This window comes from Nerophis lumbriciformis, linkage group LG17, assembly GCF_033978685.3.
Source record: "Nerophis lumbriciformis linkage group LG17, RoL_Nlum_v2.1, whole genome shotgun sequence".
NCBI lineage: Eukaryota > Metazoa > Chordata > Actinopteri > Syngnathiformes > Syngnathidae > Nerophis > Nerophis lumbriciformis.
The window spans coordinates 13,778,289-13,797,340 of NC_084564.2; the positions used below are offsets into that span (position 1 = coordinate 13,778,289).

Here is a 19,052-nt window from a genome sequence, read left to right on the forward strand (position 1 = left end):
CCCCCCAAAAAACTGGACACTGCGGGAAATATGAGGAAACTGAAAACTACTTGATAAATCCTCAATCCATCATCCATTTTCTACCACTTGTCTCTCTCGATGTTACGAGGGGGCTGGAGCCTATTCAGCTACACTCAGGCGGAAGGCAGCGTACACCCTGGACAAGTCACCACGTCACCCAGAAAAGATTTGAAGCCAGCAAAGCTAAACATCAGTTTGCGAGGTATTTACATTACTAAAAGTTATATTGTTAGGTAACTTTTCTGAGAAGTAACATTTTCTAGACTGGTATAAACATGTCCACTGTGGAGGACACTGATTGTCAGAAAGCAAAAGTTGAAAGACACTTAAGTGAACATTTTTGTTTTACACAGGATGTTTATATTGTCACTTTAAAGACACTCAACTGTAAGTTTTTTATTTTTATATTTGCTTGAAACAGTAGATGTTCCTGCACAATTCTTTGCACTTAAAAATAAATGTTTTTACTAATAAATATAACTACAAGATTTTAGCAATTTACTAACTATAACATTTTTTAAGTCTTTTTTTTTCTTCTTTTGGACATATATTACATTAATATCATACCGAGGTCTTCATACCGTGATAATATCGTACTGTGAAATGTTGATACTTTTACATTTCTACTACCTATCCACCTTCGACAGAGATATTAGGGAAGAAAACTACACAAACAACAGAGGGCTGGTAAACAATAAATGAATGCATTTTGTGGAAAACATTTTTTAACTTGAATTATAGCAATATAGACTTTTTTGCATAGTTTCTAAGTACAAAATGCATTAATTTTGTCATTTAAACATGTTTGAGGAATAGATTTAGTACCAGAATGAATTATATTATTTTTTTGCATGAGGAGAAAAAAAACCTTTAAATGTTCCAACACTAGTATTGTAATATTGAACAGAAGAAGGTCATAATATTATGCTAACAAATTGCAATATTACACTCAGTACATTCATAATGTAAATTCTTGGGCTGTCAATTATACCGGTACTAGATAAGGTGTAATTAATATGTCTGTAAAAGAGTGTCTGTGTCCATTGTGTGTTCAATTGTTTTAAAACAAACTAATGTTGGATATACAAACATTTGTATAAAGCAAACCGATTTTTCAGTACCATGTGGATAGTATTAATAACTTGAAAATGATCTGTCTGAGGTAAAACAAGCTCCTACTTGCGATTAATTGTGATGAGTTAATTACAAACAAAATATGATTAATTGCGAATATTATAGCATAGTATACAAATAGTTTGATGGCCCTAAATATATGCATATACAACATATTGATAACATTGAAAAAGTCATATTACAGAAAGAAAAAAAAAACTTGTTATTTTAAGAATAATAGTCATTTTGCAAGGAAAAGGTTGTAATATTACCATATTAAGAAGTCCTGAGAATAAAACGATATATTACCAAAATAAAGTTGTGATTTGGCAAATTTACTTGTTCTGCATGCCTTCCTGTTTCATCACTCCAGTAACGTCATGTAACATGTAATTACTATGTACTAAGAACGAGATTTGAATTTTAAACAATATCTGGCTCAACATGGTGGCGATAACAGGGGTCAATGTCAGATCATTGTCCTCTGTAACCAGTGGTCCCACATGTCTTCTATGACAAATACAACAATACAATAGTGGAAGTAATTCGCTTCTTACCTCCTTGCTGCTTTCCACTTCTGCTTCATAGCCACATTGCCCACTTCCTGGTACGCCATGGCTCCACCTCGTAACGTCATCCTTCCTGTGTCTGTGATTGGTCAGGAGCTCACTGGGCGGCAGCTCCAGGAACACGTCGTCATCCTCGTTGTTGTCGTCTTCTTCTTCCTCCTCTTCCTGTGAAGACTCTCCTTCGTCCGAGCTGCCGTCGATGCGAGGGCGATGCTCCGCGTAGTCCGAGAAGGTGATGGAACTCTGTTTGAGTTTGATGATGCGTGGCAGGTCTGGCGTTGAATTAGGGCTGGTGAGGGCAGGTTCCTCAGAAGTCGGACTGACGTGGTCGGTTGAGATGATCTCTGATCGCTTGATTCCATTCAAGTCTTCAGTTGCATCTCCAAGAAGTTTGATACCTTGTTCTTGCACATGTGAGCACAGATCATCTGAAACAGAACTGTCCTCTAGCTTGTTCGGAACCAGTTCAAGTGGTAAGCAGCCTTGAGCCTCAGGAGGATCATTGCATTGTAAGCTCAATAAGCTCAGGTCTTCAGTTGGATTTGCAAGAACCTGTCCTTGCTCCCGTACGCACACATCTTTTACCAATTCCACTTTATTAGGATTAACACAAACAAAACTGTCCATTAGTCCACCAGGAACCAGTTCCCTTTGCGAGCAGTCTTGAGCATCTGAAAGATCATAGCATCCTCTGTCTTGGACAGGAAGGGGACAACAACAGTTCTGAGATGAGCTCAAAAAATCCAGGTCTTTATCTTGAGTATCTCCTAGGATGGCAGACAATTGATCACGGTGCTCTAAGGACTGAGAACCGCCTTCCTGTCCGTCCATATGGGAGCAGTTTTGATCTTCAGGAAGAAGCTCATCCCCTTTGTAATATTGGACAGGAAGAGGACCAGAGTGGTCTTGATCACAGCTCAGTAAATTCAGATTCTGACCAACTTTACCAACATATTCTATTGTGTTATTGAGGCTAACGCAAACAGAACTTTCCTTTTGTGATTCCTGACTTAGTTTCAAAGGCCAGGAGCGTAGATCCTGCGGTGAAATCCGTAAGGACACATCCTCCACAAATGTTGTGTTCTGAAGACCGCCACGAACAGAACTGTCCTCAAGTCCGTCGCCTCCTCCTTCCAACTGGGAGCAGTATGGATCCTCAAGAAGACCGTCCTCTGTGAGGTCCTGTAAGCTGTTAACAGCACTTTCTGTGGACGCTCCTCTTGTTGAAAAGGCCAATTTGTCCGACGCTGCGAGTGGAGACGGATATCCCTTTAATTGTACCTCAGCTGGAAGCTCCATTGTTATTATCTTTGGCAGTTTTTCATGATTTATTGTCCTCTGTTGCTCATGCTGGCGGTATTAGAAGGGGCCATGTTATCCTCATTCCAATTGAGACCACCTGAAAGAGAAATGAAGAATGTAATCATAGATGTGGACAGTGTGTCTGTGTTTGCTATGACCCAAGCTCAAATGTGACATATAGCCTGTGTGTGTGCGCGTCGTGAATGTGAACATCTGGCGCGGGCTGAGCCCTTCAAGTCTGGATCTGTCTCACGCTCGACGGCGGTGACATCACGGCTTCAGAGGAATCCGACGGCTCGCCGTGCCATTCATCAGGACACGAGACGTAGCCACTGGACTGTGGTTAGCGTGCCGCTCGCCTCCGTCATTAAAACACACCTTGAACAGCTTGGAGACACGAAACTCCACCATCTTCACAAGGGATTTCCTCAGGAGAGTAGGGAGTCTCCAGCAGGTTGATCACCGCAGTTCCCAAAAAGACCAATCAATCTTTTGTGGTGTTTTACCTCAAACTACTGAGTTGTTATGTTTGTGTTTCCACTGGGTGTTCCTATGAGAACGCAGCAGTTGATGGCCTTGGGACACTTAAACGCGCACACACACACACACACACACACACACACACACACACACACACACACACACACACACACACACACACACACACACACATATATATATACGCATGTTTGCTTTTAGGACTCAAGCCGATAAAGGCAGCATGTCAGACAAGGACAGCACGTTCATATCAGTCTGGCACCACGTTCAACAACAACACTTAGATAATAACAAAGGTGAGCATCGTCACTTAACAAAGAATACACTTTTCAGGAATCTCGTCTTCTTCCTTGTCCACCGTTTCGGTCTCCTCTTAAACCAAGCCCACTAAGCAATGTTATGGTTGTTTGTTTTTTTGCAAAAGCAAGGCCAGTCAACTGGCAGCGAAAGGTTCAAATCAAGCCTGGGAATGACACCATACCCCCCCCCCCCCCAAGTTCAGTTCTAACTTGGGAGACAAACATTTTTTGCAGGAAATTCCTAACAACACAAGAGTGCTCCTGTTTGTATAGAGGAAATTGGACCACTGTAAACACATCGGCAGGTCATTGCATTGACATTTTAACCTTTCTTGCAAACATAGAACACTCAGGTCCGAACTTATGATTTACATAACTGAGGCGTTCCTCAAGGTTGCAAATGTATTTTCGCAATGTGACGTATGTCACTAAGGTGTTGCTGTATCTCGTTTACTTCATTGATTGATTGATTGAGACTTTTATTAGTAGATTGCACAGTACAGTACATATTCCGTACAATTGACCACTAAATGGTAACACCCGAATAGGTTTTTCGACTTGTTTAAGTCCACGTTAATCAATTCATGGTAAAAATGCAGGAAATAGTGATTTGTTCATCTTCTTAAGTTATACTAGTGGTGTTCCCCCAGGTTCTGTTTTAGGTCCTCTCTTTTTCATCATTGCTCTATTCAACTGGTGGCCGGGGGCATAATCCAGGGAATGACACCATACCGGCCCCCGGAGTTCAGTTCAAGACTTCGGAGAGAAACATTTTTTCAGCAAATTCCTACAAACACTAGAGTGCTCCTGTTGTACAATGGAACCTGTATCACAGTACACACATTGGCAGATAATTGTATTGATATTTTATCCTTGCTAGCAAATCATTGAACACTCAACTTTTGATTTACCAACTGAGGCATTCCCCAAGGTATCCCTTTAAGTCATCTCCTTTTTGGCAGTTACAGTTATCTTGTAATATGATTTATGCAACTAAGGTGTTGCTGTAGCTTGTTTACTTCCGATTCAGTCAGTAGTTATTTGTTCAACTTCTTAAGTTATACTAGTGGTGTTTTTCGAGGTTTCGTTTTAGGTCCTCTCATTTTCATCAACTGGTGGCCCGCAAGTTCAGCTCAAAAACTTTTTTGCACAACGTCTTTTGAAACAGCAGAGTGCTCCTTTAACTCTGACAAAATAAATAGACCAGAAAAAAATTGAATATCTACTATGGAGGACGCTGGTTGCCTGTACTTATTTGACTGATTTATTTATTCTTTATTTGTTTTTCCTCTTTTTCTTCTGTGTGTGTGTCTTGTTTTGGAAATAAAACAATTAATATTTGATATCTGATTGTACTTTCGGAAGTTGTATATGCCTTGAAACTCAATAAACAATAATAAAAAAAAAAAAAAGATTTAAAAAGAAATAATACTAAAAGTGAAGGGAGAAGTCCAGCCTACCGGCCCTTACCTTTCTGGAAATGTGGACCCCAAAAACATTTTAGTTGAACTACTCTGTTCTAAAGCGGTAATTCTCAACCTGTGGTACGTGTACCACTAGAGGTACGCAAACTCAATCTCGTGGTACGCCAGAGAATCACTTGATTAAAGTACAGTGTTTTGTTTTCCTATACATTCAAACACAGTGGTACTGTTCAACATGTGTGTAATGTTACAGTAGCAACAAATGTTAAATATACTTGTTAAATAAAATGTCTGCCTTGTTTTTAATGAATACTTAGGCCTACTATGCTATTAATGTTAGTCATTATTATAGTACTTGGAGAGCCAAGTTTTTTCTGAGGTGGCACTTGGTGAAAAATAAAAGTTTGAGAACCACTGCTCTGAAGACTTTAATCCAGGGGTGTCAAACTCATTTTAGCTCAGGGGCCGCATGGAGGAAAATGTATTTCCAAGTGGGCCGTAATGGTAAAATCATGGCATGATAACTTAAAAATAAAGACAACTCCAGGTTGTTTTTTGTATTACTTTGGCCAGAAATAAAACAAGCACATTATGAAAATGTATTAATCACAAATATTCATCTGTGTATCTACATGGCCAGGACTAAACTTTAAGTCACAGTCTTTCTGGGATTCAACAAAAAACACAACATGTAAACTCTTCTAGGTATCAAATACCCCCTTTGTCATGTCCGTGTATCAATCCAGCGCTAACTCAACAAACCGTAAGAAACGGAGGTAAAAAAACTATTCAAAAGGGTTAAGTTCACTTTTCTTGTGTTTGACAGAGACATTTTGGGGCAACGAGGGTGCCAAGTGACGATGTGTTCGAAGCAGAAGACATAAAACGGCAGGTTTTAAGTTTCATGTGGGTCGAGGAGGAGGAGCCACAGTCACCCTTTACTGTGTACCTCTTGCTTGGCCCCGGTATAAACCGTTTGCTTGCCTAACAGAATTGCTATTGTGACATCCAGTGGACACATTTAAAACAGCAGTTTCTTTCGTTAAAAAAAAACAAAAAAAAACACTAATTTTTATACAAACCCCGTTTCCATATGAGTTGGGAAATTGTGTTAGATGTAAATATAAACGGAATACAATGATTTGCAAATCCTTTTCAACCCATATTCAATTGAATGCACTACAAAGACAAGATATTTGATGTTCAAACTCATAAACTTTATTTTTTTTTTGCAAATAATAATTAACTTAGAATTTTACAGCTGCAACACGTGCCAAAGTAGTTGGGAAAGGGCATGTTCACCACTGTGTTACATGACCTTTCCTTTTAACAACACTCAGTAAACGTTTGGGAACTGAGGAGACACATTTTTTAAGCTTCTCAGGTGGAATTCTTTCCCATTCTTGCTTGATGTACAGCTTAAGTTGTTCAACAGTCCAGGGGTCTCCGTTGTGGTATTTTAGGCTTCATAATGCGCCACACATTTTCAATGGGAGACAGGTCTGGACTACAGGCAGGCCAGTCTAGTACCCGCACTCTTTTACTATGAAGCCACGTTGATGTAACACGTGGCTTGGCATTGTCTTGCTGAAATAAGCAGGGGCGTCCATGGTAACGTTGCTTGGATGGCAACATATGTTGGTCCAAAAACTGTATGTACCTTTCAGCATTAATGGCACCTTTACAGATGTGTAAGTTACCCATGTCTTGGGCACTAATACACCCCCATACCATCACAGATGCTGGCTTTTCAACTTTGCGCCTATAACAATCCGGATGGTTCTTTTCCTCTTTGGTCCGCAGGACACGACGTCCACAGTTTCCAAAAACAATTTGAAATGTGGACTCGTCAGACCACAGAACACTTTTCCACTTTGTATCAGTCCATCTTAGATTAGCTCAGGCCCAGCGAAGCCGACAGCGTTTCTGGGTGTTGTTGATACACGGTTTTCGCCTTGCATAAGAGAGTTTTAACTTGCACTTACAGATGTAGCGACCAACTGTAGTTACGGACAGTGGGTTTCTGAAGTGCTCCTGAGCCCATGTGGTGATATCCTTTCCACACTGATGTCACTTGTTGATGCAGTACAGCCTGAGGGATCGAAGGTCACGGGCTTAGCTGCTTACGTGCAGTGATTTCTCCAGATTCTCTGAACCCTTTGATGATATTACGGACCGTAGATGGTGAAATCCCTAAATTCCTTGTGATAGCTGGTTGAGAAAGGTTTTTCTTAAACTGTTCAACAATTTGCTCACGCATTTGTTGACAAAGTGGTGACCCTCGTCCCATCCTTGTTTGTGAATGACTGAGCATTTCATGGAATCTACTTTTATACCCAATCATGGCACCCACCTGTTCCCAATTTGCCTGTTCACCTGTGGGATGTTCCAAATAAGTGTTTGATGAGCATTCCTCAACTTTATCAGTATTTATTGCCACCTTTCCCAACTTCTTTGTTACGTGTTGCTGGCATCAAATTCTAAAGTTAATGATTATTTGCAAAAAAAAAAAAAAAAAAAAGTTTATCAGTTTGAACATCAAATATGTTGTCTTTGTAGCATATTCAACTGAATATGGGTTGAAAATGATTTGCAAATCATTGTATTCTGTTTATATTTGCATCTAACACAATTTCCCAACTCATATGGAAACGGGGTTTGTACTTTATACTTTCACACGGGCCGGAAAAAACCTGTTCGAACGTTTAACGCCCCTGCTTTAATCAAACCAAAACAAGCACCAAATGTTGTTGCTTCTGTCATCTTCCCTTGTCATTGTGTTTTTCTCTCCATTCCCCTTCTTTACGTCCACAGCTTTCCCCAAACAGTTTTTGTGTCCCCTTCTCTCCCCGTCTGTCAGTCCCTCTGAAACCATGGACTGTCCGATGGCATTCCGAGTAGATGGAAAAAAAAAAACTCAACAAAAGTAGTATTTGCAAGATTCACCTGTTGTACAGTAAATGTGTCTCGGCACAGTAAGGCATGAAGGTCAATGGTACTGCATGACAATAAGCAGTGCAAGGAATCTGACAGAAGGGCGAACATTTAAATGGCATTGAGGACAGAAATGGAGATGAGTCATCACAGTGTCAGGAACAAAACAAAACACTCACCTGCTTGGCCGAGAGCACGAGTGTTGCCCAAACAATGTCATCATAGCAAAACCATGCCGGGACAAAAGGTCAGGAGGGCCAACACGCATCCGCGTCCACGTCCGCTTGTCATCGTTACCATCCCCTCCTCCGCCTCCTCCTCCTGCGCTGGTGTTTCCCCGAGGGGGCTGCAGGAGCGCTGGAAACCATTCAGAATATGCGTGAGGAGGGAGCGGGAATGCGTATTTGTGAGGGAGAGATGGGAAAGGGGAGGAGAAAAGGGAAGCGGGAGGAGGGAGGCGTCGGAGAGATAGTTGGCACCACGTTTATAGTGAATGTAGGAGTGCGGAGGCGGAGTGGGGAAGCGGGCCTTCGCCGCGGAGTGACGACACTTGAGCCTTGAGCGGGCCCGAGCCTCGCAGGGACAAGATGGACAGTGACCCCCGGCCCTCCCAAACAGACGCTCGAGGAATGCTTTCAAGTCCAGGGAGAACGTTGGAGTGAGCACTACACTCACAAAGGTGTTTTCACTGGAACTAAACGCACTTTGCCATAATGGCTAATGAGTTGCATTATTGCACTGTGAAGTGAAGTGAATTATATTTATATAGTGCTTTTCTCTAGTGACTCAAAGCGCTTTTATATAGTGAAACCCAATATCTAAGTTACATTTAAACCAGTGTGGGTGGCACTGTGAGCAGGTGCGTAAAGTGTCTTGCCCAAGGACACAACGGCAGTGACTAGGATGGCGGAAGCGGGGATCGAACCTGGAACCCTCAAGTTGCTGGCACGGCCACTCTACCAACCGAGCTATACCGCCCCATATAATAATATTATATAGTATTAGACGCTGAAATCATTATTTATGCGTTCGTTACGTTTGATTGAGACTTTTATTAGTAGGTTGCACAGTGAAGTACATATTCCGTACAATTGACCACTAAATGGTAACACCCGAATAAGTTTTTCAACTTGTTTAAGTCGGGGTCCACTTAAATTGATTCATGATACAGATATATACTATCATATATACTATCATCATAGTACAGTCATCACACAAGATAATCATCAGGGTGTATACACTGAATTATTTACATTATTTACCATTCAGGGTGTGGAGGAGGGTGGGGGGGTTAGGTTTGGTTGTTATCATCAGTCATCAACAATTGAGAACAGAGAAATGGATATTGAAACAGTGTAGGTCTGACTTGGTAGGATATGTACAGCAAGTAGTGGACATAGAGAGAGAGAGAGAGAGAGAGAGAGAGAGAGAGAGATCAGAAGGCATAAGAAAAGTATCTACATTTGATTGTTTACATTTGATTATTAACAATCCGGGGAGGGTGTTAGTTTAGGGTTGAAGTTGCCTGGAGGTGTACTTTTATTGCGGTTTTGAAGGAGGATAGAGATGCCCTTTCTTTTATACCTGTTGGGAGCGCATTCCACATTGATGTGGCATAGAAAGAGAATAAGTTAAGACCTTTGTTAGATCGGAATCTGGGTTTAACGTGGTTAGTAGAGCTCCCCCTGGTGTTGTGGTTATGGCGGTCATTTACGTTAAGGAAGTAGTTTGACATGTACTTCGGTATCAGGGAGGTGTAGCGGATTTTATAGACTAGGCTCAGTGCAAGTTGTTTTACTCTGTCCTCCACCCTGAGCCAGCCCACTTTGGAGAAGTGAGTAGGAGTGAGGTGGGATCTGGGGTGGAGGTCTAGAAGTAATCTGACTAGCTTGTTCTGGGACTTCTCGTCTCGATTACTGTAACATATTATTTTCGGGTCTCCCTATGTCTAGCATTTAAAAGATTACAATTGGTACAAAATGCGGCTGCTAGACTTTTGACAAGAACAAGAAAGTTTGATCATATTACGCCTATACTGGCTCACCTGCACTGGCTTCCTGTGCACTTAAGATGTGACTTTAAGGTTTTACTACTTACGTATAAAATACTACACGGTCTAGCTCCGTCCTATCTTGTTACTCTGGAATGCCCTCCCGGTAACAGTTAGAGATGCTACCTCAGTAGAAGCATTTAAGTCCCATCTTAAAACTCATTTGTATACTCTAGCCTTTAAATAGAACCCATTTTTAGACCAGTTGATCTGCCGCTTCTTTTCTTTTTTCCTCTCAGGTCCCCCTCATGGATGAAGTGCTGGCTGTCCAGAGTCGGGACCCGGGGTGGACCGCTCGCCTCTGCATCGGTTGGGGACATCTCTGCGCTGCTGATCCGTCTCAGCTCGGAATGGTTTCCTGCTGGCCCCACTATGGACTGGACTCTCACTATTATGTTAGATCCACTATGGACTGGACTTTCACAATATTATGTCAGACCCACTCGACGTCCATTGCATCCGATCTCCCCTAGAGGGGGGGGGGGGGGGGGGGGTCAGCCACATCTGCGGTCCACTCCAAGGTTTCTCATAGTCATTCACATCAACGTCCCATTGGGTTGTGAGTTTTTCCTTGCCCTTATGTGGGCTCTGAGCCGAGGATGTCGCTGTGGCTTGTGCAGCCCTTTGAGAAACTTGTGATTTAGGGCTATATAAATAAACATTGATTGATTGATTGATGTGTTGTTGCCATTGTTGTGCTTTTATTCTACTCACTGCTGCTGCCAGAGAATTTAATGATCTAATGACAATACAATTCCGTAGCATTTCGACATAAATATTTTTCTTTATTGGTGAGACACCAAACAATTAGTTCCATACGAGGTTGTTTTTTTCAATATTAAAAATATATATATTTTCATGTAATTTTAAAAATAGCTTGACAGATCAAGGTCAACATCAACAGGTCAATATTTTTTCCTGGTCATTTCTGTGTGACCACCTGTTGCTGGTGTCCCGATAAAATGGTTTCCCTTGCGACACGATAACGATATTGAAGCCTTGAGTATTGGCCGATACCGAAATTAATCCGATATGATATCAGCAAAAATCATACATATTTTTATTATTTTGTAATGTGGAGTGTTAGGAAAGGCTTGATCGATTTGAAATTATTTAGAGATAAATGGTACTGTAGGAAGGGGATTCATATGGCCCCATTTGACATAGTTTACTTGACACATGAAATGTGACAAATGTGGGGGTCGCCTTATCTGATTTAATCACCAGATTGTGGAATATCTTAAAAAAAAATTGTTGCAGTTCCAACTTCGACCACAGCATTAGTTAAGTACCAATGATTGTCACACACACACTAGGTGTGGTGAAATTTGTCCTCTGCATTTGACCCATCCCCTTGGTCACACCCTGGGAGGTGAGGGGAGCAGTGGGCAGCAGCGGTGCCGCCCCCGGGAATCATTTTTGGTGATTTAACCCCCAATTCCAACCCTTGATGCTGAGTGCCAAGCAGGGAGGTAATGGGTCCCAGTTTTATAGTCTTTGGTATGACTCGGCCGGGGTTTGAACTCACAGCCTACCGATCTCAAGGCGGACACTCTAACCACTAGGTCACCGAGTAGTTGCAATATAGTGTGGCACTTCCCATCATTTTCATCAGACTGCATTGCAAAATGATTAAGCCCACTCCTTCCTCTCACGCGAGATCCACCCAGGAATGGGGCCATATGAATCCCTTCCCTACTGTAAGTAGGAAAAACGCTACCCTTATGACAGATTTATACTTTTGAAGTGGAGTGTTAATTTGTTGTTTTGCCGACATCTAGGAGTTACAATAATTTATTAAATTAAGCACATGATGCAAACAGCTGAAGGATGCAGACACGTTTGTTACTGGATAATTTCAAATGCGCTTTGATTTGATTTAATACTTGAATAATTTAGACGCAAAAACAGATATGTCCATTCTCCTTGTTTTGATTAAATCAATGTTTTTGTGGAGCTTTTCATGAAACAGCCAACCTGCTGATGTGGGTTGCAACTGAATCATTTCTATCAACCGAAACGATAGTCTCAATTTGAAAAATGCACATTGATTACAAAAATGGAATTTTGATAATTTTGTACAGAATTTGCAGCAAAAACGGATCACTCCAAATGTTGTTGTTTTTTTGCAAAAACTGTGATGACTCATCTCCAGCCTTGCCCTAAAAAATAGTCAGAACAGATCTTTTTTTTCAGAGGAATGCTTATTCCATCGCTGTAATTAATTAATTTCATCCAAACAAACACCTTTTTTGGGTGATCCCTGGACAGGGGGGTCCAGGGTTTACACTGACCACCGCATCATGACATCATTACATTGACAGCTGCATCACAAGACAACAACAGCAGAGTTAACACACAATTTAATTCGTCACTTGAGCGAGCAGTGGTTACACATTTTGTAAATCAGTGATTCTCAGATTGTGGTATGCGAAATCAATCTCTTAAGTGCTTTATTTTTCTATAATCAATCACTGTTGCTGTTCAAACTGTATGTAGTGTTAGAGTAGTCAAAAATATTAAATATACTTGTTAAATAAAACCTCTGCCTTGTTATTAATGAATACGTAGGCCTATTATGCTACTGTATCTTAATGTTGGTCATTATGGTGGCGCTTGGTTAAAAAAATTTGAGAATCACATAGGGTACATGTTTGTTATATATATATATATATATATATATATATATATATATGTATATATGTATGTATGTATATATACATACATGTATATATATATATATATATATATATATATATACATACACACGTTTATATATATATATATATATATACATACATGTTTAAATAAATATATATATATATATATATATATATATATATACATATATATATATATATATATACATATATATATATATATATACATATATATATATACATATATATATATATATACATATATATATATATATATATATATACATATATATATATATATATATATATATATATATATATATATATATATATATATATATATATATATATATATAGTTTTATTTGCAATCAGAACGGAACGCCTCTGCACACAAACAGTTTGCAGACAGACTACTGTAAAGTGACTTGAAATAGAATGGAAAAAATGGGACTGAAAACTTATTAAATACATATTATTTAAACTACAAGGAAGTTTGTTAAATGTTTGATTGTTTGAGTCCTTTATTAGTAGATTGCACAGTACAGTACATATTCCATATTGACCACTAAATGGTAACACCTGAATAAGTATTTCAACTTGTTTAAGTCGGGGTCCACGTTAATCAATTCATGTAGATCATAATCATCATATGTCCTCTTTAAAGTCAAATTATCCTCATTTTTAATTAAAGAATAAAACATGTCATGCACACATAATGCCATTTAGTGGCGATATGGTGAGGAATAAAACAAACAGAAAATATTACCACAAACACAGCACTATTAAGGGTGTTTATTTTTTAATTTTCATTTTATTTGTAAAGAGATGACTATATATCTTTATAATATATTTTTATTATGAATCACTTTTGGGTTGTACTGCCTTATAATAAAAAAAAAAAAAAAGGTTAAAAGGCACAACTTTTAAATCAGGCTTTTTACTGAACATTTTAAACTCTTAACCTCCAAGGATCTGGCATCCACACATGTTAACATCACATTTTTGGACCACAACACAAAATTTTTCTCTGCAAGACCCTGCTTTTCACTAACGAGGACATTATACTGCCAATCAGTGGTGGAAGAAGAGTATATCACAACACGTATTAGATTCAAGATGGCTGAAAACACATCCCACAGTTCAGATAGAAACTTTCAACTTTTTAGGGACCAAATCCCTTTGGGACAGAGGACCCTATTGTATTTCTAGCGTTTTATTATTATACCGCCGCCTCTTTGAGCTGTAATTTGACCTCCTTAACATGCTTCAAAACTCACCAAATTGGACACACATCAGGACTGGCGAAAATTGCGATCTAATCAAAAAACCAAGCCCCAAAACTCAAAATTGCGCTCTAGCGCCCCCTAGGAAGAAAACACAGACACAACTGCCTGTAACTCCCAGTAGGAATGTCGTAGAGACATAAAACAACAACCTCTATGTAGGTCTCCCTGAGACCTATATTTCATACACTGACAACCCCCAGCAAATTTCAACAGGAAGTTTGCAATTCCCCCTTCAAAACAAAAGTTGTGTAAAAACAGTCACCTTTTTTCAAACATTATCTCCTCTGAGCGCATTTGTCGTGTCGGCTTCAAATTAGCACAGGGGAGAGATTGAACCCTTCTGATTAAAAGTTGATAAAAGAGTTTTAATTACTGCTCCGGTTTGGATTGTATGAGCCCTCAAAGTCGGTCCCGTTCATCACTGCTTGCAGCTTTAATTTTCTTTGTTTTTATACTTATACGGTTCCAAAGTGTTACGCTTGGGTCGCATGTTTAAGTGTGGGTCGTTCTCCCAAGATGCAGACGGAAACTCCGGAGGCAAGGTGCAGGTAAGGAAATGATTTATTCCTCATAAATCATTAAAAAATACAAAAAGACAGAAAAGTGTGCCAATAGCGTGGGAGCTATGGCAAAGCTTAGCACATGAACAAGAATCAAAGATCGTAGAAATACTTAAAGTAACGTGTTGCATAAGCAAACAAGAAAGCCAGACCGTGTGTGGCGAATAACAGGAATAAGTAGCTCTCTGATTAGTGCCCGGCAGCAGGTGAGCGGGCCGAACACTAAGGCAGGTGAAACCAATCTGCACCCATGGCAACCAAAACACAATCCCAGGGGTGCTCAAAACACGAACTGAGGGAGTCAAAAACTAAACAAAACATGTTCCGGGCAACAGATCATGATACAAAGACCCCAAATAGCCAAGATTAATTAAAAATACATGCCTTACAAAAGTTTGGATCTTAGGAGTCTGCCTAATAATTTAATTTTAACTTTTATTCTGTTATTTTCTATTTTATTTTTTGTTATAATTACTACTATTATTTTTACTATTCCAATGTATTATTTATATGATATATTTTGTACTTTTTTTTAGATTACGTTTATTTATAGTTATTCTCCAAAGGTGGCGTTTTCCTCAATTCTCAGTGCCGTGCCATGTTGTGTATTTGTCAGAGGTTGCTGTGTGTGTGTGACCGTGCAAGAGTGTCTTCTTTTCTTTCTTTTTTTATTTTAAATTAGTGTCCAGCACTCTGTGTTGCAACGTGCCTCTGTATGAAGTGGGCTGTATAAATAACATTTTGATTGACTGAATGATAGTAGACTGAACATTTTAAATGACCTAATATGGTAGAAACTGGACTGGTAATACTGGTAATCTAAACTATTCCACAAAGGCACAATCTCTAACTTCACACACTGTGCAGCTACTTTTCCACATTGTTGGCTGGTAAAGCGGACAGATCTTACCTACCGTCAGATATTTGAATAAAATAATTTTTACAAACTCGAACCTTCAGACTGAACCCAGCTGCAGCCAGAGAGATAACGTTGTATGTGCAAACTTTGAATGTTTTTCGACCTTTTGTTCGGATACAAGCGAACGTCTTCCTCGAAGTCCTTGCTGAGGAGAAGTTTACATTTCTCTCGCTTGACTGAATGGGAATGCTAGTGAAGGCACGTACAACAGGTTCAACTCGTGCCAGCCAGGAATGAAGTCAACAGGAGCACTCATGCACATAGAGCATTTTGTATTTAACACAGTGCAGTTCTTCTTTTATTGAATTAACACGTCTGATTAAAGTCTTTTTGAAGTTTGTCTTGACTGGAATTAGTTTTTTAATTGACTGGTGGGGCAGATATGATTGTGCCCTATTAACTCTGCCTAGCAACATATGTGTCAAAATGCCCTTCATGTACTATTTTTAACAATGGTGTGCCGTCAGGGCCAGCAAAGCCTTCTCTGCTGGTCTAACATAACCAGAAATTATGTTTTTATTTACTTTCCCTAAATATCTAAAAGTATTTATATTCTCTTCTTGTCATATTATGCTCCTTCCAGTGCTGTTGTTTTTAGTTTTAGTTAGCATCCAATCAGAATTCAGCTAGCTTATGTTGCCATGCTGTACCAAATCTGTCAGAGGCCTTTAGAATCAAACAATGCGGGCGTCCGTGCACTGTAAGCAATCGGGGACATACAGTTGATAGACAGTTGCGATCGCCAATCAGATCACAAGTTGTTGACAGTGGCCTATCCAAATAGCTCGATGTTAACGAGACTGCTATTGGATACTCACTTGTCATTCCAAAGTGAGTATCCATTCACAAGTTTCAATTTAGCGGGAAGCGGGAAGTGTTGCGCCGTAGCCAGACCGGGATAGGAGAGAAGGAGAAAAAAACCATTGATTAGGTGGCAGATATATATTTGCAAGGCTATTTTCAAGAGAGAAGTGAGACGATGTCAGCCAACCCCGGAAGCTAGCTCAGCTGTACTGGTGATGAAAGGCTCGCTATTTCCACTCGAATAAGCCGACGACGAGGGGTACCACTGGCTTATACGGCGTCGAATAGGTCCTACTAATTGTGAGGTCAAATATTTTATTTTTTCACTTTTAATATGTCACCGATTCTGTTCATAACCTTTATGGACAGAATTTCTAGGCGCAGTCAGGGCGTTGAGGGTATCTGGTTTGGTGGCTGCAGGATTAGGTCTCTGCTTTTTGCAGATGATGTGGTCCTGATGACTTCATCTGGCCAAGATCTTCAGCTCTCACTGGATCGGTTCGCAGCCGAGTGTGAAGCGACTGGGATGGGAATCAGCACCTCCAAATCCGAGTCCATGGTTCTCGCCCGGAAAAGGGTGGAGTGCCATCTCCGGGTTGGGGAGGAGATCTTGCCCCAAGTGGAGGAGTTCAAGTACCTCGGAGTCTTGTTCACGAGTGAGGGAAGAGTGGATCGTGAGATCGACAGGCGGATCGGTGCGGCGTCTTCAGTAATGCGGACGCTGTATCGATCCGTTGTGGTGAAGAAGGAGCTGAGCCGGAAGGCAAAGCTCTCGATTTACCGGTCGATCTACGTTCCCATCCTCACCTATGGTCATGAGCTTTGGGTCATGACCGAAAGGACAAGATCACGGGTACAAGCGGCCGAAATGAGTTTCCTCCGCCGGGTGGCGGGGCTCTCCCTTAGAGATAGGGTGAGAAGCTCTGTAATCCGGGGGGAGCTCAAAGTAAAGCCGCTGCTCCTCCACATCGAGAGGAGCCAGATGAGGTGGTTCGGGCATCTGGTCAGGATGCCACCCGGACGCCTCCCTCGGGAGGTGTTTCGGGCACGTCCGACCGGTAGGAGGCCACGGGGAAGACCCAGGACACGTTGGGAAGACTATGTCTCCCGGCTGGCCTGGGAACGCCTCGGGATCCCCTGGGAGGAGCTGGACAAAGTGGCTGGGGAGAGGGAAGTCTGGGCTTCCCTGCCTGGGCTGCTGCCCCCGCGACCCGACCTCGAATAAGTGGAAGAAGATGGATGGATGGATGGATGGATGGATTTAATATGTTTTTTGCTATTTTAACCACTTTTGACGTGTGTTTGGGGTCATTGTCCTGTTGGAACACCCAACTGCGCCCAAGACCCAACCTCCGGGCTGATGATTTTAGGTTGTCCTGAAGAACTTGGAGGTAATCCTCCTTTTTCATTGTCCCATTTAAAGCACCAGTTCAATTGGCAGCAAAACAGGCCCAGAGCATAATACTACCACCACCATGCTTGACGGTAGGATTGGTGTTCCTCTGATTAAAGGCCTCACCTTTTCTCCTCCAAACATATTGCTGGGTATTGTGGGCAAACAGCTTAATTTTTGTTTCATCTGACCACAGAACTTTCCTCCAGAAAGTCTTGTCTTTGTCCAAGTGATGTCAGATGAAACAAAAATGGCCAGCAACTTAAAAAAGTGGTTTGCACGTGGTTTGTAAAGATAAATAAATTATTATTATCAGGTTCCTAATATTTAAATTCATGTAGGGCCGTGGTAAAAAAAAAATTTCAATGAGAACCACTGTTGGAACATCATTAAAACAATAATTTGCATAAGATGGCGCTTTGAGACTTTTTTACAGTATAAGCACATGACAATGCACAAACAAAAACATCTGTTTAAATTTGGGCTGAGGCTGAACAAGGCGGAGGGGGGGATTATTGGACTCAAACACAGCTGGATGTTCTCAAAAATAAGCTAACCTGAGGAGGGAGGAATCCAATGCTGGCGCTGATAGAGAAGCTTGAAGCAAACAGTGAAGAAAGGTCCAGATAGACACAGACTAACATTTGTCCAGCAGTTGCCCTTTGCTAGAACATTCTTTTACTGTGGTGCTCATAAAATGTTCTGTTATTTAGTAGATGAATAAAAACGACTAGAGTTAGAGATGGGAAGTGTTGTGTGGCTTATGGGAGTTTGTTCTTGTCAAAATCAACATCCGTCTGCTTTTATTGCCATTGATAATATTAAAGTTAAATTTGTATTATTTCCACCAAGTGCAAAAAGTGGTTATGTTTTGATTTTCTTTGAACTTTTGGTGAAGATCTGGACAAAGTTGCACGGTCAAGTCATGTATTTGGGTTCTGAGGCGGTTAACATAGCGATGTAAAGTCTCCTCTGGCCTGGCAATGATGTGATAAAAATCTCAACATTGTTTGTTTTTCTTTCTTTTTTTTTTCTGGTATGCAGAAAATATTATGTAACACGGCACAGATGAGCGCAATACCAACTTTCAACAACGCCAGAAGACATTCCGACAATACCAAAGTCTGACTCAATATCTTTGCTTTCTTTTTTTTTTGTTTATTTAGTTGGTGGATTCCGACATGAGCTCTCTCGCTAGCAAAACATTGATCTATTGTAA

The 19,052-nt window shown here is 40.5% G+C and overlaps 1 protein-coding gene across 2 annotated transcripts in view; it reads right to left on the minus strand.

Moving 5' to 3' along the window:
• Positions 1-19,052, minus strand: part of stard13b (StAR related lipid transfer domain containing 13b) — a 242,765-nt gene that overhangs the window by 212,366 nt on the left and 11,347 nt on the right. For both annotated transcript variants that reach the window (XM_061972527.1, XM_061972526.1), the window contains exons 2-3: positions 8,340-8,517; positions 1,692-3,102 (exon numbers count right to left, since the gene is read on the minus strand). In XM_061972527.1, the coding sequence (XP_061828511.1) occupies positions 1,692-3,002 (1,311 nt within the window). In that variant the 5' untranslated portion in view covers positions 3,003-3,102; positions 8,340-8,517. The remainder of the gene's footprint in view (positions 1-1,691; positions 3,103-8,339; positions 8,518-19,052) is intronic.